At 39.0% G+C, this 20,716-nt stretch overlaps 2 protein-coding genes across 2 annotated transcripts; one reads left to right on the forward strand and one right to left on the reverse strand.

Annotated features, from left to right (window-relative positions):
• Window positions 1-1,549: 1,549 nt before the first annotated feature.
• LOC122645225 (TPR and ankyrin repeat-containing protein 1-like) lies at window positions 1,550-15,412 on the forward strand. Its single transcript, XM_043838555.1, has 8 exons — window positions 1,550-1,610; window positions 3,963-4,218; window positions 4,329-4,545; window positions 4,679-5,031; window positions 5,376-5,912; window positions 12,788-13,991; window positions 14,283-14,636; window positions 15,106-15,412. The coding sequence occupies exons 1-8, from the start codon at window positions 1,550-1,552 to the stop codon at window positions 15,397-15,399; spliced, it is 3,276 nt and encodes a 1,091-aa protein (XP_043694490.1). The 3' UTR covers window positions 15,400-15,412.
• A 3,222-nt stretch (window positions 15,413-18,634) lies between these two features.
• LOC122645226 (F-box protein At5g65850-like) lies at window positions 18,635-20,146 on the reverse strand. Its single transcript, XM_043838556.1, has one exon. The coding sequence runs from the start codon at window positions 20,144-20,146 to the stop codon at window positions 18,635-18,637; it is 1,512 nt and encodes a 503-aa protein (XP_043694491.1).
• Between the last annotated feature and the right edge of the window lie 570 nt (window positions 20,147-20,716).

Genomic DNA, 20,716 nt, shown 5'->3' on the forward strand with positions numbered 1-20,716 from the left:
GCTGAGACTTTCAGCAGAGAGTTTTCTCTACTCATTCTTCACTCGATTTGCACATCATCTACACTAGATCTAAGTTGGGTGACCATCACTTGGCTGGTTTGGCTAGAAACCCTAACTTTCTAATTCTGAGTTAGTTCTTATTTCAAATTTTTGTGGATTTTTTGAGACTAGTATTCTAGTCTTACATTATATAAATATATATATATATATATATGAATGTCTAATCTTACTAATTTTAAGGTAAAGTGGTGTTTTAGTTAGATAACACAGCCTATAAAAATTGATAATGATCTGATGACTAAATCTCCAAACAAATCACAGTCATGAAAATAGAAGGTATCTAAAAACATGCAGAAAACAATGGTTCATAACCCATAATATACTATCAGCTCAACACATGTTATATAGAAGAAACAGATCATAAGTTGGGGAGAAACACCTCAGAAAATTTCAGACTTGCAAGAAAAGTGAGCTGTAGCATAGATCCTTGCAGCACAAACCATCAGCTGTCCTGATCAGCCACCAAATGAGGTCTAGTGGAAGCCTTATGCAGGAGAAAAATATCTCATAGTTTGAGAATGATTTGATGGCTTGATCTGTAGTTACGTAAATCAGTTACCAAAATAGCAGGTATTCAAGAACATGTATGAAGAGAGGTTCCAGCACTAATAGGTTAAATAAGTAGCTGAATAGGTTATATCATCATGATTTGTGAATTTTTATGTTTTCTATTGTAATCTGCCTATTTTGAAAGTCCCAATGAGAGTCTAAAACTCTCTCAGCCACTCTATAAAAGGGTTGCATGTAAGCATTTTAAAGGAAGTTAAGAATTTGAATGAAATTGAGTTTGTACTGTTCTTCTGTTAGAAACAGAGTTGCAGTGAGATTCTGTTCCTGGTGAGATGTTAGAGTGGTTGGTGAGATACTAGCCTAGGCTTGCGATGACACTCTTCAAGTCTTATCCTTCTTCCATTCTGTCCATGCAATATAAAATAAGTTTTAGAATTGTTTGGTCGTTCCATCATTTATTTAAAGGTTAATTGAAGATATTACCTACTGTGCATCATCTCTTATTCATTTTTTAAGTTTCTCTCAAATATGATCACTCTTAGGTGCTTAGATCTTGTTATCATAAACTGGTTTTGAAGGTTATTGTAAGGTTAGACCAGTCTCCATTATTCGGTATGGTAGCTATGGCTAAACCCAGTTCAGGAAACTCTTACCCAACAAATATTCTTAACCAGATCGCTGACATGGTCAGGCAGTTATCAGACCCCATAACTGTTATTGAATATAGGTTTGAAGCCAATATTGTCACTTTTCTAACTTTGTCCCCCACTGCCCAAAGAATGATACCGTTGCAGCCATTGGCGCCAACCCGAAGACAGAGTTCTATTATGGACCTCCTCCTGAGGAGGAGGTTGACGAACAACCTACATATGATGAGGACGGTACGGTGACCTATGGCACACATGTCATATGTTTGGTTTCATCAACAGAGATTCGTAAGGACAACATTGATGAGTAATCTAAGGCGTCTGCTACTACAATGGAAGCTGAAGCAAAGGGTGAAGAAGACAACAATACCGTTATGGGAGACAAGCTTACAGGTGGGCTAAATTCATCCAATCTTGGACATGAACTCAGTTTTCCCTTGAGACTTTACACAAAGTCTTCCAGAATCTCGTATGTAGTGAGACCAAGAGCTCCTACTTTCAGTCTTTTCTCAAGGAAAGAGATTGGGTTGACCCTTGACTTTTTCCGCCACAGGAATTTGTAAAGAATTTGATAGCTCACTATGGGCATTGAACCTGGGAGACCACTTGGGTACATCCTTTACTTTTGATGATGATTGTGATGTTGCACACATCGAGTTCATCATTCCACCCGAATACTTTTAGGAGAAAGCTCCTAGGGTTGAAGACTTTATTCCTAACATCCCTACATCACCAGGTCAAAGCTGTTACTCACATGTTTCCCCATCTTAACTTCAAAACTCATTTTTTTTTTCAATCTGGTTAGAGCTGATGTTGATCAAGAGATGTTCCTATACAAGTATTCATGCTGGTACAAGCCAAAATCCAAGTCTAATGTGTTAAATAAATAGCCTAACAGGTTTTAATAGATCATGGCTGGCAATTTCTATGTTTTCAAATGTAATGGGCCTTTTTTTTTTTTAACCTGAATATTCTCTGGGACCCGGGGCAGCCCCTAGAATTTTATTAAGCTCCAAAAAGAATAAAAGAATACAAGGGGGGGACATGCCACCTTACCCCTAACCCAGGAAACAAAATATAACAAAGAATCAATATGCACTACTCCCTGAGCACAGGCAAACCAACCCTATCCTCCCTTAGAATACAAAGCAACTCACCCTGTGGCAAATCGCCTTGACCAAAAGTGAAGCCTGACATTACATGCATGGTTTGCCAGCCAGTCCGCGGCTCTATTACTTTCCCTATAAGCAAAAGAGATGCAAGGATTTATCAACTCAATCAGCTTCATGGACTCATGAAACCAGTACCACCCTTTCCATAGTCCACATCTTCTGAGATTAAACATGTGCACGGCGTAGATAGAGTCCGAGTTAATTGCCACTCCCGCAAGGCCCAGCTCTTGACATAGCTTTAAACCATCTCTCATTGCCTGAAGCTCCGCAATGGAGTTCGTAATGGGCCTATTTTAAAAGCCCATATATGAGGGATAAGTGACCTAGATGTTTAATTAGTTAGTAGTATCTAGTCCTCGAAAGATGTGAAGTCTTGGGGATCTCAATAGGTTAGTTTCATTGTTAGTTGTGAAAGACCTTTAAAATTTCCGGTTCATTAAATATCTTGAAAAGAGTCCCAATGAGAGTCTAGAATTTTCCTAGCCACTCTATAAAAGGGCTCCATGTAAGCATTTTAAAGGAATTTAAGAATTTGAATGAAATCCATGCTAGGGTGGTTGGTGAGATTCTAGACTAGGCATGGGGTGTGAGACTCTTGAATTCATATCCTTCTTCTATTCTTTCTGTGCAATATAAGTGAGTATTGAAGTTGTTCAGTTGTTCTACCATTATTTGAAGGTCAGTTGAAGATATTCCCTGTACTGCATCTTCTCTTATTCAAATCTGAAGTTTCTCCCAAATCTGATCACTTTTAGGTGCTGAGATCCTGTTAGATCAATCTTCATTATGAACATAAAACCATCCACTGATCACTAGAAGAGGACGAAGCAGCCACAATCATCAAAAAACCAATTGAAGAAGAGGGATGAATACTTCCTGTGCAAGCCATTGGGAGATTCTCAGAAATTCGAGCAGCCGAGTGGAAAATCTTGATGTAACCACATGAATGAAGTAAGATCAGATTGTAGCATAGTAGTGACCCTAGTTTTTCATCTTTAAACAACTAGGGTTTCACACCAAGTAGGGAGGTATAGGTTGCTGTAGAACCAAGGAAATGGAAATCTAAAGAAGACACTCAAACCAGAAACAAGGAAACAAGCAGCGGATCTTTAATGCTCTGATACCATGTGACATAAACAGAACATATAGCAAATACCTTTACACACAGACACACACACAGAGAGAGAGAGAGACAGAGAGCAATACATGTCCTTAGTACCCCCACTGATTACACATAACCCCATAAAGGGCCTAATAAAAAAAACAGTATAGGCATAAATACAATAAAGAAGTAGAGTTTTAAGTACTGTTTCTATGGTAGCCACTTTTAACCCTGCTAAAAGTTGGTACCTAATCCATATGTTTTGCATTTTATTGTGTATTTTTCCCCTGTGCTTTGATAAAGTAGATTTTGTCATTTGGCCTCATATTTTTTTTTAAAAGAAATACTACATGATCAAGGATATCTAGATGTTGGCCTAGTTTTTTGAGTACTGTTTACTAATATCATTCTCAACTATTTTGATTGAACCCTGAAACTTCTAAGAAATAGTGTATTTTATAAAATTTCCAGCATGGGATGCCTCAAGACAGAAGCTTAGCGTTGGTGTTATTTCTCCATACAATGCTCAAGTTGCTGCAATTCAAGAGAAACTTGGACGGATATATGGGAAACACAGTAACTTCGAGGTGAAAGTGAATTCTATTGATGGTTTCCAGGGAAGTGAGGAAGACATCATAGTTCTCTCTACAGTAAGATCCAATAATGAGGGGTCAATTGGGTTCTTGTCTAATCCACAGCGAGCGAATGTTGCTTTGACGAGGGCCAAGTATGTCCTCTATGTGCTTTAAATTTTTTATACTAATGGGTATAGGTCAAAGATGGTAAATCTAGTCAATTGTATCATAGTTTATTTATTAATTATTTCATTTTTGGCAGGCATTGTCTTTGGATTTTAGGAAATGAAAAAACTCTGATCAACAGTAGATCTATTTGGCCTGAATTAGTTTGTGATGCCAAAAGGCGTCAGCGTTTTTTCAATGCTGATGATGACAAAGATCTGGCTAAAGCAATAGTACAGGCCAAGCAAGAGCTTGACCAGCTAGATGATTTACTTAATGCGAACTCAACACTTTTCAAAAATGCAAGGTGGAAGGTAAACTATTTAAATAAAATTCTCTTTCTCTCGCTAAATTATTCTTCAACATAGTAATTTGTAGTGTGAACTTTCATACGGATACTTGGGCTATTTGTAATTTATTTCTTTTAATGCTTCTCCAAATTGACAGGTTCTCTTCAGTGAAAACTTCAGGAAATCATTTGGAAAAATGAAATCTACACAAAAAAAGAAATCAGTTATTAATTTATTATTGAAGCTCTCATGTGGATGGCGCCCCAGAAAAAGAAAGATAGACCCCATTTGTGAAAGCTCTGTACAGCTTGTGAAACAGTTTAAGGTTGAAAATTTGTATATTATTTGTTCTGTTGATGTTATGAAATATGAAAGCTATGTGCAAGTTTTGAAGGTTTGGGATGTTTTACCTCTAGAGGAGATTCCAAAACTGGTTAAACGTTTGGATAACATCTTTGCCCCATTAACAGATGATTTTGTCAATCGCTGTAAAGTGAAATTCGTCAATGGGTATGTTGATTTCTTTGTCTCTCAGTTATATGCTAACTTTTGTCTGTCATGCGTTTTGATTTATCTTCTTTAGCTGGCAAACTTCTGATATTTTTTCTTCTATCGTTTCATTCCACATTTGGTGCCCCTCTTAGGTGAGCAGTATGGATCATTTTATGTGATATCTTAATATATGGTTGTTTCTTAGTATTTTACTTCTCAACTCTGCCCATCCATAACTTGTTTGGTTATTTTTATGCATTTGGTTTGACTTAAAACAAAGCTTCCTTATAATATTAAAGGGACTTTTCAAGTCCCATTTTGTATTTCTAACATTTTTTACATATTTATTTGTTGGCATGTAGGGATTTGGAAGTGCCCATGATCTGGCCAAGCTCTGACAACATTGTTCGGAGTAGGAATATATACTGTACAGAACTTCAGAAGATTTCAAATGATGACGACATTGACGGTAGAAGCTATGTTGAAAATTCAAGGGTGAGCGAGAGTTTGCTACTGATGAAATTCTACTCATTATCATCGGGTGTTATTGGGCATCTTCTCTCTGGACATGATGGTAGAGAACTTGATCTTCCATTTGAAGTAACAGATCAGGAGCGGGAGATTATTCTTTTCCCTAGTACTACATTCATCCTAGGAAGGTCTGGAACAGGGAAAACAACTGTGTTGACCATGAAGTTGATTCAAAAGGAGCAACAACAATACCTTTCCTCAGAAGGAATGTCGGAATTGAAGTTCGATACAAGTAAGGATGTTCACAAGACGAATGAGATTGTGAAGGGTGTTGGAGAAGCTAGCGGGACTGTTTTGCGTCAGGTGTTTGTCACTGTTAGCCCCAAGTTATGTTCTGCTGTCAAGAAGCAAATTTCTCAGTTGAAAAGGTACATACTCAATCTTTAATTCTTAGACATTATGTATTTGTTGAGCGAGTGCTAGCCAGGACGGACTGCACCCCAGTGCAGTAGAAGTGGCATTATCTGCCATATGGCAGGTCATGCACCCCCTAAATTTATTGACAGATAGGCCCCACTCTTCTCTACTTGTATGCTAATTTTGAGTTCAACCCTGCTCTTCCACAAGTTAATTTAAAGTGAGGAATACTTTCGAAAAACACAACTTTTGAGCAATTTTGGACCATCGAAAATACAAGGAAAATGTGTAATACAAGGTGGATCACTTGATTGAACTAGATACCTGAACTTTGCACAACCTGTGCATGATGATGTCTTCCCATTCAATTGTTCATATTTGCTTAGTTGGCATTCCATGTGGCACAAATGAGGTGCTGGAACTACACTCCATTTCTCTCCTACTGAACCTGTTTTTCTCTACTTCAATTCTCAGAATAATCTTCATGCATTAGGCATGCTTTTTTAACTAGGTTGTTCTGCTGGTTCTATTTTATTTCAGGATTCTCTGTTTTCTTGCATATATGGTGTTCTCTACTTAACAACAACAACCACCATAATCTTATCCCAACTAAATGGGGTCGGCTACATGGATTCGATAGAGGCTATAAAAGTAAAAGAAATAAGAGAAGTAAAAAGAAGTAAAAGGAAGAAGAATAGAAAATAAGTAAAGGAAAAAGTCAAAGCAGTAGTCAAAGCAGCATCCCAAGAACATTCCCCTACAAGGGGTCGGCTACACGGATCCTTGTCTTCCAAACAACTCTTATCTGATTTTCGCTACTTAACCTGCATGCTTTTTCTCTACTTCAATTCTCCAAATAATTTTCATCGAGTCTACTTTTTTAACTAGGTTGGTCTGCTGGTTCCATTTTACTGCGTGATTCCCTGTTTTCTTGTTCTGTTGTTCACTTTCCGCTCTAGTCCTTCTCAAGTGCAAACCCTGATTCAATCTGCCTTGTGCAACCCTTCTCTGGCTGAGGAAGAGAAAAGGCCATCCTTAAAGCTTAGTTCTCTTTCCTCCCAAGAAGAGAGCTTCGACCGTCAAAAATCCCACATCAAATGGCTCGAGCTTGGAGATTCTTGGCTTACTTCCATTGATCCCTTAAAACCCGTTCCAACTTTCATTCCATGACATTAAGGTAGAAGCCATCTCCTTCTTCTCCCTCTTCTTCCCTCCCCCTTCCAATCCCTCCCCTCTCCCCCCTGATTTAATTAACAAGTTTGTCCCCTCTTCTCTCTTCGACTCCCTCCAATCTATCCCCTCTAAGAATGAAATCATCAAAGCGATTCTTTCTAACAAGTCTAATCGGGCCCCGGGCCCTGAGCCCTAACGGGTTCAATATGAGGTTATTCTTGGCCAGCTGGGACATTATCAAAGATGATCTCATTAAAGCCATTCGCAACTTCTTTTAAAACCCCGGTCAACTAACCCGGGTTCAATATGGGGTTATTCTCCTTAAATACGACTCCATTTGGACAGTCCTCATCCCGACTGACTCCTCTTGGATCTGGCGCAAGATCCTCTCTCTCCGTCCTCTTGCCCTTCAAGGGATCTCCTCTTCCATAGCTGATGGCACCTCCACTTCCCTTTGGCTTGACCCTTGGCACCCTTTAGGGATCCTTTATAACCTTCTTGGTCCCAGATCCATCTACTCCTCTGGTCTCCCGAAAGACGCCCCTGTCTCTTCCCTCATCGACTCTAGTTCTTAGACCCCCACCCCCACCTCAACCCTGCCATCATCTCCCAGATTTGGGCAACCCCCCCCCTTACAGCCTCCCCCCCCTTTCCGCGGACAAGGTTATCTGGCTCCCCTCCCCCAATGGTCTTTTCGCCGCCTCCTCAGCTTGGAACCTTTCCAGAGAGCCTAGCCCTCTTGTCCCCTAACACAATTTAGTTTGGTTCACTGGCCACATCCCCCGTCACAGCCTCACTATCTGGAGAACCCTAAGACTTTGCCTGCCAACCCAAGCCTTCCTCATCCACCGCACCATCCCTGCCAACCCTTCTTGCATTCTCTGTTGGATAGGCCGAGAAGACACCCCCCCCCATCTCTTCTTTGATTGCCCCTTCACCTCCTCCATCTGGAATAAGGCCATGTCATCCACCTGGCTGCGGAGCAGAAGAGTCCTGAGTTTGAATCGTGAATGGCTCTGGTTGCTCAATAACTTCTCAAGGAACTCCATCTGTGACATTATTGGAAAGCTAGTTTTTGGCACTGCAACTCACCATATCTGGCTGGAAAGAAACCTCAGGAGATGGACTTCCAACTCTAGATCTTTTGTCTTGATTTGGAAAGCCATCTCTTCCGATGTCTCTTCCAAGCTTAGACACATCCGGCAGAGACAGTCCACAGACAACCGGAAGAACAGACATATTGTAAATTTTTGGGGCCTTGACATTGCCCTTTTGCGGCCTTCCTCCTCTGCGTAGGCTGGTTGCCGCCCTCTTGCCCCCCCCTCCTCCCTTCCTTTCTCCTCCCTTCTTCCTTTTCTTTCTTGTATATTGGTTCTCTTCCCCTGCCCCCATTTGTGGTTCGGTAATATATTCATTTACCAAAAAAAAACTAGCCCGTATCAACTAGACCTTTCTCTGCCTCATCCCCAAAAAAGAGGGGGCCTTCTCCTTGTCTAATTTCAGGCCTATGTCTCTCTGTAATCTCCTTTACAAATTCATTACCAAAATTCTTGCTAATCGGCTACAACTGGTGGTCCCTTCCTTAGTTAGCCCTAACCAATCAGCATTCTTCTCTCGGAGAAGCATAACTGATAACATCCTTCTTTGTTCTGAAATTGTCCTGGGTCTTTACCATAAATCTCATTCTCCTGCTGCCCTCATGAAAATTGACATCCACAAAGCATTTGACTCCGTGAGGTGGGATTTCATTTATGATGTCATGACTCAAATGTCCTTTCCCCTAGTCTTTATGCGTTGGATTCGCTCTTGCAAGGATCGATTCAAGAGAACAAGCAAAGAGATAAGGGCTGAGAAGAGAAGAAGAGATGTGCAATCATGGGAGAGAATCGATTTCTCTCCCCTATATTCTTTACTAACATATTCATAAGAATTACATACACCTCCCTATGGAGGTAAAAAGGTTAAAAAAAAAAGAGAAAATTACAACTTAAGGTCACAATATAATAAATCAGTGACTAAAGTACCCCTGTTACATAAACTCTAACAGTCCCTCTCAAGCTAGAGAATTAATGTCATACATTCCTAGTTTGCACAGGAGGGTATTGAACTGGTGAGGAATGAGTCCTTTGGTGAAGATATCTGCCAATTGTTCACCTGTCTTCACAAAGGAGTACAAATGCAACCAGAATCATTCTTCTCCTTGACGAAGTGTCAGTGTACTCCAATGTGCTTTGTTTGTTCATGTTGCACAGGGTTATGAGCAATACTTATAGCAGCACTGTTATCATAATAGAGCCGCATAGGTCCCTAATTGTCAAACCGCAACTCTTGGATCAACCGTCTCAACCATATGAGTTCACATACTTCATGAGTCTTCCTTTAAATTCTTCCTCTTCACTAGACCTAGCCACCAGAGGTTGTTTCTTGTTCCTCCATGAAACCAGGTTACCACCTACAAGTGTACAATATCCTGATGTAGATCGTCTGTCAGAAACTAAACCAGACCAATCGACAGTGTAGCCCTCTATCCTCAAATGGTGGTGTCTGGCAAAAAGTCCTTTCCCTGGAGAGGACTTCAAGTTCCTAATGATGCAATAAACATTGCCCACTCTTGGGGGGGGGGGCCATACATAAACTGACTCACTACCACAACTGCATAGGTGATGTTTGGGCGAGTCAAAGAGAGGTAGATCAGCTTCCCCACTAATCTCTGGTACTTTTCTGCATCAATAAGCAATGGACCACAATCTTCACCAAGCTTGTGATTTTGATCATTTGGAGAGTTTGTTGGTTTACAATTCAACATCCCTATTTCGTTCTACTTATTTTTAGACCTTTGGAATCAAAAGGTCTAAAAATAAGTAGAACGAAGACAGAATATATGGTATGTAACTTTAGCAACACCGGGACGTAGAATAAGGGGGTGAAAGTTTTTTGGACGTAGATTCCACAAAGTATCCGTTTTAGGTATCTAGGATCGATTATTAGTATGGAATGTGAAATAGAAGATGATGTCTCACAGAGGATTAAAGTAGGGTGGATGAAGTCAAGAGGGGCAACCAGAGTGTTATGTGATCGACGGATCACTTTAAAACTTAAGGAAAGTTTTACAGGACAGTCATCAGACCGGCTATGATGTATGGTGCGGAGTGTTGGGCAGTTAAGAAGTGTCATATAGATAAGCTAAGTGTAGCGGAGATGAAGATGTTGAGATGGATGAGTGGTAAAACCAGGAAGGATAAAGTAAAGAATGACCATATTAGAGATGGTTTGGGAGTAGCCCTTCGTAAAAGTCGTTTGAGGTGGTAAGGCTATGTCAATCATAGGCCTTCAAACGCCCCAGTTCGGAGGAGTGACTTGATTCAGATTGAAGGTACTAAAAGAGCCAGGGGTAGGCCTAAAATGTCCCTAGGAAAGGTGGTAAGGAAAGACATACATAGTTTAGGTCTTGTCTCTAGTATGACGTTGTTGAATAGAGCTGATTGGAGGGCAAGGATCCGTGTAGCTGATCCGAACTAGTTTGTGTTTTTTACTTTTGTTACGATGTTGTGTTTCTTTTCTTCTACTTTGTATTAACATTGTGTTGAAGGATCCATGTAGCCTATCCCATTTAGTTGGGATAAGGCTAAGTAGTTGTTATTGTTGTTTTGATCTTGAGACTTCAATCCCCAATAAGTACTTCAAGGGTCCAGGGTCTTTAATCTCAAACTGTTTGGCCTAGTATGATTTCAGTCTACTTATATTAGTCCTGTCATTCCCAGTCACCACAATGTCATCAACATAGACAATAAGAGTTGTTATAGTGCCATTAGTAGTAGTAGTAAAAGCATAATTTTCCTTGGGATTGGTGTCAGGTTTGGAACTAGTGGAAACAATGCGCTGCAGCCTAGAGTAGGTGTCATTCAAAGTAGGGACAGATTTCGCACCCAAAAAGAAAAGTAGGGACAGATTCACCAGCAAGTAGATGCCCTTTGACATTCTTCAAACTAGGATTCAAATTAGCCAAGAATTTGGATACAAAAAACTCTTCTTTTGGGTCTTCAACTTCTCAATATCAGTAATAAACACTTGGAACATATTTAGTTCTTCCATCACGCCCTTAAAAGTACTGTAATACTCCTGAAGAGATTTGTCGGATTTCTGAAATTGGAATAACTTCTCATAGAGGTCAAAGATACGGGTCATACTCTTCTCTTGAGAATACGTCTCCTTTAGGTCATCCCAAACTCCCTTGGCAGTGGTGTGGAACATGACATTGGCAGCAATATCTGGCTCCATGCTGTTCCATAACCAAATCAAGATAATAGCATTCTCCTTCATCCAGGTACTGTAATCCTTAGAATCTGTTGGAGGAGGATCAGAAGTGATGTAGCTAAGTTTTTCCTTAGCTATAATGTAGATACGGACAGCTTGTGCCCAAAGCAAATAGTTGGAATTACCCTTCAATTTAATGGAGGTGATCTGAACATTGACAGTATCAGGGGGAGTCTTCGAATCAGCCATAGTAGAACCCTTACTTCAAGAATCGATAATGGGGACAAGCTAAGCCAAGGGGCAGCAATCGACTTGGAAGAATCAGAATGGAATAGCAGCAATAAACCAACCTTCAGAGAATTAAAAAAAAAAAAAAAAGTGCAGTCGCAGGAGAGAAGCCAGTCAACTAGCAGTAACAAACCAGCAACACACAACCAGAGGCAGCCAGCCAACAAGAAAAATTTGATGTCAGGGCTTTGGAGACGAGAAGTAGGGCTTTCAAATATGCAGCAAAAATAGTACACTGCAGTAGCAATCGACCATCATAAATAGTTCACAAAACACAGAACTTCTTAGCTGAACACAGAGCTTCAACAACCAGCCTCCCATATGAGATCGATAGGTGTCAGGATTTTCTCTGGAGATCGATTCTTGCAATATTGGTTGTGGTTGATGTAGACATCCAATCAGCAACTAGTAGCAGGTAAATAGTAATAAAATCATTCCATTAGTTATTGATAGGAGTGGAATTAAACTATAGTAGAAGCAGCTATGTGTGGCTGCACACCACAAGGGGAAATCGAGAAGAAGAGATCAGCAGAAAATCGAAGGGAAACTCCAATCTGATTAAGAGTTCTCTGATACCATGTTATAATATCAGAAAATAGTTAATCAGACCAGAGGTAGAAGAAGAAGAAAGAAGAAAAGAGTAAGAGAAGGAGTCCACGCAAACCCCAATGGAGGAAGGGACCTGCGGTAGAACAGAATATTCTATCACAGGTCAGCCAAGGATATATTAATAACCAAATAAGAAAAAATTGTAAGGACAGAACTGCCCCTACATAAACCGATACAATGAAAGACTAAAATAAATAAAGGAAAAAGACAAATCTGCCCCTATAAACACGTATTTCAACAAACTCGATAAACCTTTATTCTAACTAAATGGGTCAGCCACAGGAATACTTTGTTATTATTCAATTCTATTCAAGTACACGTCTGCCTAAGGATAAAAAAAAGTAAATATATTTAGTTGGAAAAGGATTCACTTTATCCATCCTCAAGGTCCATAATTATGTTTACATGTAGCCGAATTTCTCATTATTTATACTTTTATACATGATGATGTTATCAGCTTATCTCTAATGTTCATATCATAGATCTTGTCAGTTCATAGAAAGAAAGAGTCTCTGCATAGCAATGTTTTTATTTTCTAATAAACGATCTACACAATCTGCAGCTTCACCTGTGGAGGAAGTTTTTCAGAAGCTAAATCAATCGATATGCATGATATTGATGACATAAATGTCTCCGGGGATATTCCTTATTGTTTCCGTAATGTTCCACATACTTCCTACCCTCTAGTCATATCTTTTCAGAAATTTCTTACGATGCTGGATGCAAGTATGGAAAAGTCATTCTTTGATAGATTTCGTGATTTAAATAAATTTTCACTGGGTACAACTGGAACTTTTAATTCAGTTGCATTACAAGCCTTCATAAGAACAAAGGAGGTTAATTATGACAAGTTCAATTCATCATACTGGCCACATTTTAATAGTCAGTTGACTAAGATGTTGGATTCTTCAATTGTGTTTACTGAGATAATTTCCCATATAAAGGGTGGAATATGTTCGGGCAGGGCAGAAGATGGTAGACTCAACCGGGAGGATTATGTTGCCTTGTCTGAAGGCCGGGTGTCCACCTTAAATAGAGAAAGGAGAGAGGTAATTTATGATATATTTCTTGATTATGAAAAGAAGAAGTTGATGAATGGTGAGTTTGACTTGGCTGATTTAGTTATTGACCTTCATCGCCAATTGAGAAATGGAAGCTATGAAGGTGAGGAAATGGACTTGGTCTATATTGATGAGGTTCAAGATCTAACCATGAGGCAGATTGCACTTTTCAAATATATATGCAAAAATTCTTCTGATGGCTTTGTTTTCGCTGGTGATACTGCCCAAACTATTGCCAGGGGGATCGATTTCAGATTCCAAGATATAAGATCACTGTTCTTCAAAGAGTTCCTTATGGAATCAGCAAGTGATAGCAATGAGAGAGGGAAAAGAAGTAGCCAGCCGCGTGTCTCGGAGATTTTCCATTTAAACCAAAACTTCCGTACCCATGCTGGTGTTCTCAATCTTGCACAGAGTGTGATTGACCTTTTATATCGTTTCTTTCCTCACTCTATTGATGTTTTAAGCCCTGAGACAAGTCTTATATATGGAGAAGCTCCTGTGTTGTTTGAATCTGGAAATGATGAAAATCCAATCCTAACTATTTTTGGCAATAGTGGACCAAATGCTGGAAGTATGATTGGCTTCGGAGCTGAGCAGGTCATATTGGTACGTGATGATTCTGCAAAGAAGGAAGTCTCTGCCCATATTGGAAAACAAGCTCTTGTTTTAACAATACTTGAGTGCAAAGGACTTGAGTTTCAGGTGAGCGGTTGTTTCAATTTCCATCTCGTGAAACAGATGTGCCTTTTGGTGTCATTCATTTTGGATGTCTTCTAAGTTGGTACAAGGTTTCAAATGCATACTTTGAATGCCTAGTTGGAGTACCCTTCCATATAGATCAGAGCATGAAAACTTTACCAAATAAAGTACTTTTTGTATGATTAATAACTTTGGTAGAATAGCTGAGATCCATGAGTATTTACTGAAGTTCATTGTTCAATGAGAAGGATTACTTATAATTGATAACTTGGTCCTTATTTTCTTCTATTGCAGGATGTACTGCTATACAACTTTTTTGGCACATCTCCTTTGCAAAATAAGTGGAGAGTTGTGTATGCGTATATGAAAGAACAGGATATCCTTGATCCCTCTCCACCAAAGTCATTTCCATGTTTCAGTGTCGCAAAACACAATGTTCTTTGCTCCGAATTGAAGCAATTATATGTTGCTATAACTCGTACAAGGCAAAGGTTGTGGATCTGTGAGAACATTGAAGCGTTGTCCAGGCCTATGTTTGATTATTGGAAAAAGTTGGGCCTAGTTCAAGTTAGGCAACTTGATGGTTCACTTGCACAAGCAATGCAAGTTGCAAGCAGCAAAGAGGAGTGGCGTTTACGTGGCATCAAGGTATAAAGTTGTACAATTTCACATTCTTTGTCTTCACTTCTTTTTGTAGGCTGGGGGGTTAGGCTTTATTACCATTGGATAGCTTGGAAACCGTGTGGATTTGTCTACTTGACAAATTTGTGGCCCATCTCAATCATAGTACCCAGAGTCTAGTGGATTTTTTCCTTGTTCAATGTAGAAAAGTAGGTGTTGGAGCAGTTGCTCTTTTGATAAATTCCTTATCAAAAGGAAAAGTATGATGGGGAAAAAGAGGAAGAAAAAAAAAAAGAGCAAGAAAGAATGACAGTGGTCACATTTCTGCACATGTCCACAAGATCTAATGCAATAAGTTAATGAATCAGTCTCTTGCAAAATACCTTTCTTGTTTATTAATTTTCATCTTGCACTGATTACAGCTTGCTTGATAATGTTAGAGGATATTTTTTATCGTCCTACCTTTACCATTTGTACTAATTTTGTTTTATCCCAGCTATTTAATGAGGAAAACTTTGAGATGGCTACAATGTGCTTTGAAAGAGCTGGAGACACATACAGAGAGAAATGGGCTAAAGCAGCTGGTCTTCGAGCTGCTGCAGACCGCATGCATGGCACTAATTCCGAAATGCGGCGTATTGCTCTTTTAGAAGCTGCAGAGATTTATGAAACAATTGGTAGAGCTGAGTCTGCTGCTAAGTGTTTTATTGAGTTGGGGGAATTTAAAAGAGCAGGTATGAGATTTTGTATTGATTTTGCATATTGTTCCTATAACAATAACAGAACCTGAATCTGACAGAAGAAAGAGAGAAGATGAGAGAAGGCAAGAGAACGCAGCCCACGGTTTAAGAACTTAAGAGTATTACAATTAAAGACTATGAAAATAATACCTTTAAGACTGACACACATACCCAAACCCATAAAGTCAACAATACATAACTTAACAGTTCCTATTGTACTTTCACCTCTTATATGTTTTGAGCCTTTTGACAATTTGTTTTTTCTTCATATGACCATTTAAGAATTGGCAATTACTGGACTGACAATTAATCATTTCTTTCTGTATTGTTTAAGACTGAATGCCTTTTTCTGTTTCCATCTGATATAAGTTAATGTGGAATCTTAAAAGAAATAATTTTCCTGTACTAAGGAAAACCTGGATTTTCATCCTCTTAAGTGCAGTGCACTGTCCAGTGCACCACACTTAAGAATCTAACCGTAAAAATGTGGGCAGTGGCATCTTTTTATTCTCTCAAGTGTTGGATGGACGGTTGGATTCTTAAGTGTGGTGCACTGGGCAGTGCACCGCACTTGGAAGAATAAATTTCCGGAAAATCTAACTGTGGCACTTTGTTCTTTTTATCATCCTGTGTTTTATAGTAAATATGTCAGGTGAGGCTACCCAACAGTATATCTTAAATCTTATAATTTGTAATACATGCCATGGGTACTTTGTGAAACCCGGTCAAATTTCATAATAAATTTGAACTTTTGGAATCCGTGTGATTTCAAGTTCTGGTTCAACTTTGCCCATACTAGCCTCTAAGTTGTGGGCCGTCTGGATTAAGAAATTCAGACCTATCTCATGACTCGTCTGTAAAGGCATTCCGATCAGCCAACTACCGTGGCCTTAAATGAGTCTGAGGTGTCTAGCGGAAGACAACACATAAGCTTGGCATGCTGGATTGATGGCCTGCAAAGCCTCTCTCTGTCTTAAGCCGAATCTCAGGTAAGAATCCCATTTTATATGTATATATGTTGTATTTTTAATTAACTAGTGTATTAGGGGCAGAATAGTAATTTTTACCTTGTGGGACCCAGCACCAGAGCTACCTGTGTCGGGTCTGCTGGCTGGACAGGCTGCAGGACCTCCCCCTTAATTAAACTCAATGTTAGTATAATTTAAAATATATTTATATAATGTTTTGTACAACCAAATAGAGTTAGAAAGGTATTTTAGTAAAATTGACCATGTGGGACCCACTTTCCCAGTAGGCAATGCTGTCCCTGATAGTTACCCGTACTCGGATGACCTTTAATGTCGCCCGGCATCGAATTATGGATAGAGTAGTGTATTAAATACAAATTTCAGATATATAAACTGTTATAGAAATTGATTTAAATCTAATTTCAGTCAAAAAGACTGAAATGCCCTTTAGTGCTTAAATGCCATTACCATATATATATATATATATATAACCTTCTCTTTACTATTACAATCACAACAAACTAAAGGGGCTGAGAGAAACGAATTCTCTCGTGGAAGAACCAGAAAGCAAGAAGGAAAAATAGAGAAGAAAGGAAAAGAAGAAGAAGAACCCTACAACCTACCTTCTACTTCTGAAATTGAACTTAGAGACTCCATTAGAAGGCTGTTGTACCTTGTTTCCTGCTCCTATATTAAGGTAAGCCTTGAATACTTGTTGTCTCCCTCTTTATTTCACTTCTTCTCCATCTCTAGTTCTTCTATTAGGAAATTCTACCATTAAAGCTTGAAGACCAAGCATGGGATTTAGAGATTGAGCATGTTTGGACTAATTGGAAACAATTTCTGTCCCTTTGAGACCTGACATTCAGTAATTCATCAAGTCTGCAGGCTGTATTGCTGTTTTTAATAGTATTTCATAAACCCTAATCTAGTTAATTAGGTTTAATTCTTGAAATTATCAAAATTAGGAAGTTGTTTATGAAATTGAACCCCTATGTAGGTAGACCCACCTCAATATGGTGTTAAAACACCAAGATTTACCCTTGCATGTAAGGATCTGCCCAAAAATAGGAAAAACCCCAAATTCGAACACACTCCGGGATGGAGTTACAGGCCCAGAGGAGGTCGACCGGCTCCTTTGGAGTTTGCATCCGGTTTGTCATTTTTGAAGCCTTGATGCCCTGTTATGTTGGGGTTTGCCCTGACACTTCATGGACCTAATAAACACTGTTTTGTCATGATATTTAGGTCTGTTTCTTTGCTGTCTTTGTGTGCTTTGCTGATCTATTGGAGAACTCCCTAGTTGAACTAGACTCCAATACAGGTAAGGGGATTCGACCTTAATTTCCTGCGTGTTTATCACATTAATTTCAACTTTATGTTGAATGCCATGCTCATGCATCATTACCTCTAGACCTGGAGCATGTAGTTTTCTAGCTTTTATTTAATGCATTAGACTGCATGTAAAATAGGTTGCACAAAGACATACTGCATTGCATTTGCATTGATTATTTATATGATGTGAATTTATGATGATGGAATTCGGTAAATTATAACTCAGATCATGCTTGCCTCATCATGTTTAGACTGCACTGGGCTAGGTTGATATTCATTACCCAGTACTGCACCCCTTACCAACAGGGGGAAAGGTGTTGGACAACCCGTGGCGTAGACCGATTTGTTAGTTCCGGGATGCCATCTTCCCTATGTTACGGGTCCCTAATTCCGCTGTGGGAATAAACAGGCAGGTTGGTCATTTGGGGGTCTGGGTCCGATGTGTTAGTTTCGAATCGGCGGGTCCTCACCGTGGTAGAATGGTCAGTGATCAAGGGTTAGTTCCGAGACCGAGGTTAGCATCTACCACTAGTAGTAGTACTTATACCCCATGAGACTTAGTATCGTGCTAGGAACATGTTAGTTTAGCACATGCATCATGGATTTATTGTGTTTGTATGCTTGTACCCCCTTACTGGCCTCAGTTGAGAGCTCACCCCTGTGAATATCCTTATTTTTCAGGTGATTTAGTTACTTCTAATGTTGGATTTGCAGCGCTGGAGTTTGAAGTGCACGATACTTCGTGCGCACGTGATGATTGGGCAACCTCCTGATCTTGGCCTGATAATCCAAGCTATCTCCCTACTCTTTTATGCGTTATAAATGCTTTATATAGTTATAGAATAGTTTCTTGTATACTTTTACTCTGTGCTACCTTTGAGAACTGTATAGTTGTATCACAGGCCTTATCATTTATATAAATGAAATATCATTTGGACTTCTCTTATTAATGATGTTATCTGATGCAACCAATAAGATTCCATTAACTCCTGTGCAGGGAGGAGTAGCCCACTAATTCCAAGTGTAGCCCTTGTGACCTATAATAGCTAGTATCTTTCTTTGACTTTTTTTGAGGGGGTGGTTCAATAAGGTCATCAGAACAAGCAGGAAGCTTCTCTATCTTTGACTTGTTGCCAGAATTAGCAATAACAATTGGAGATAAAAGGCTTGGAACAAAACTTGTTGCTTTAAAGCGTATTGGAATTGTTGCTCCACACACCTCAACATGCATCGATTGCTTCTTCTCCAAATGATAGACAAGAAGAAAACTGACCAACGACGATGATGATCTTGGTGGTTCCAACTGTGATGGGCCAGCTGCATTCTTATTATTCTTGAAGAAATTATCAGAATACGTGTCGAAGACATCTGTCCTATACAAGAGGGTATTAATGTCATTGGTCATCATACCCACGAGTTCATAGGAATTAGAATGATATAGAATGGGCTTTGTGGTCTCAACCATATTAATACTATCACATCGGTACATCAACTCCTTCCCATTGTTGGAGTACTTGTTAATCTCCATGAACCATATAGGATTCACTGATTTTGATCTATCAGGAAGACGAAGATGCAAAGCCAGCAGCTGACCGTAATCATCCTTGATAAAACTGGTTAGGCTCAAATTATAATATCTGGGCAGCTCAACTATAGACGGAGCTTGGATCTGTATAGTGTAAAACTTCTCATCATGGAGGTCGAACACAAGGATGAAGGGCTGCAGCTGTGAACTGGTGGGCATTATTATGGTATAAAGTGCCCCATTCATGAATACCATCTCGTCCTGTTCACATTGGGGTGTGTAAGTATAAGGGAACTCCTCTTCTACCTTTCTCCATGAACTTTCACCTAATGTAATAATCTCACAATTCATCACTGCATAATCATCACATTTTTTGGTAAAAAATATTCGAAGCACCTTGTACTTTCCAGTGGAATCCACACCAAAACCAATTACATAACAATTTATAAGAAACCCAGTTGGTACTGGTAACATCAAACAATCTTTTGTGATTGGGTTGCATATGAATATGCCATAAATACTAATGCAGCAACCATAACCCAAGCGAGAAACCATGCAGAGCAAACCATTGCAAGACCCAAAAATTTTGAAATTCAATTTCTTTTCTTTGGGGTCCCTCTCATACTTCCACTCATACTCCAACAACATAATATCCCTTGCTTTCCAAATATGTTTTTCATCTTTATCTTCTTTATCTTTATCTGTGACCTCGGGGTCTACCAAAAACAACTTTTTTTTATCTGAAGGACCATAGTTATTAAAAAGAATTAGGCTGCTGTGTGGTTGATTCTTCTTTGATCTTTCAAATTGCAATTCAACGAATGATTGATCTTTTATCAAACTGAACCAGCTTTTACAAACGCTCTTGAATCGCATAAGAGACTCTATGGGGAGCCTTGACAATATCTCTGAGATGATATCAAAAGGTAGATGCTGATGATGATGATGCTTAACTTGTTGGTCTTCCATTAATTTGGGTGGGTCCTTAAAAGAAATAAAAGAAAAATCAACATAAACATATATGCACAAATAGACAGTAATAACAGACAATCAAAGATTAAAAAGGAAGAAAAGCATCAATCCATAAGAAAGAAAGAAAAACAAAAAAAAAAAAAAAAGGAAAAATAAATCAAAATAATTTTCTAAGATCCAAAGAGGATGATAATAGATGAAGAAAGAGAAAGCTTCTTCATAAAAAAAAATCTAAAATAAAATATAAAGCAATTGGTGATTGAATTGACACTCGGATCTGGTAAGAGAATCCATCTCCATCGAAGAAGAAATAGTTAGGGTTCAAGCCTTTAATTAAGGTCGCTAGCTAGGCTTTCAGTTTTTTTATATCGAAATAAAACTAAAATAAAATAATGGATAGAGGAGGAGGAGTATATCAATCAATCAATCAATCAAATAGGATCGATGGAGTATTACTTTTACCTTTAAACTCAGTCAGACGACCCTTATTCTGTTCTGTTCTCTACTTGGATCAAAGAAAGGAACGCATGCACCAACTTCAGGGCTTTGTCTTTCAATTTCTGAACT

Source organism: Telopea speciosissima, chromosome 11 (assembly GCF_018873765.1).
Source record: "Telopea speciosissima isolate NSW1024214 ecotype Mountain lineage chromosome 11, Tspe_v1, whole genome shotgun sequence".
Classification (NCBI taxonomy): Eukaryota; Viridiplantae; Streptophyta; class Magnoliopsida; order Proteales; family Proteaceae; genus Telopea; species Telopea speciosissima.

Excerpts from the sequence above, each read along its gene's own strand:
- LOC122645225 (XM_043838555.1), top strand. The coding sequence starts at position 1,550 with ATGGAAGCTGAAGCAAAGGGTGAAGAAGACAACAATACCGTTATGGGA. Across the intron at positions 4,546-4,678 it reads TCAAAAATGCAAGGTGGAAG|GTTCTCTTCAGTGAAAACTT; the intron begins GTAAACTATTTA and ends CCAAATTGACAG. Across the intron at positions 14,637-15,105 it reads GGCGTTTACGTGGCATCAAG|CTATTTAATGAGGAAAACTT; the intron begins GTATAAAGTTGT and ends GTTTTATCCCAG.
- LOC122645226 (XM_043838556.1), bottom strand. The coding sequence starts at position 20,146 with ATGGAAGACCAACAAGTTAAGCATCATCATCATCAGCATCTACCTTTT.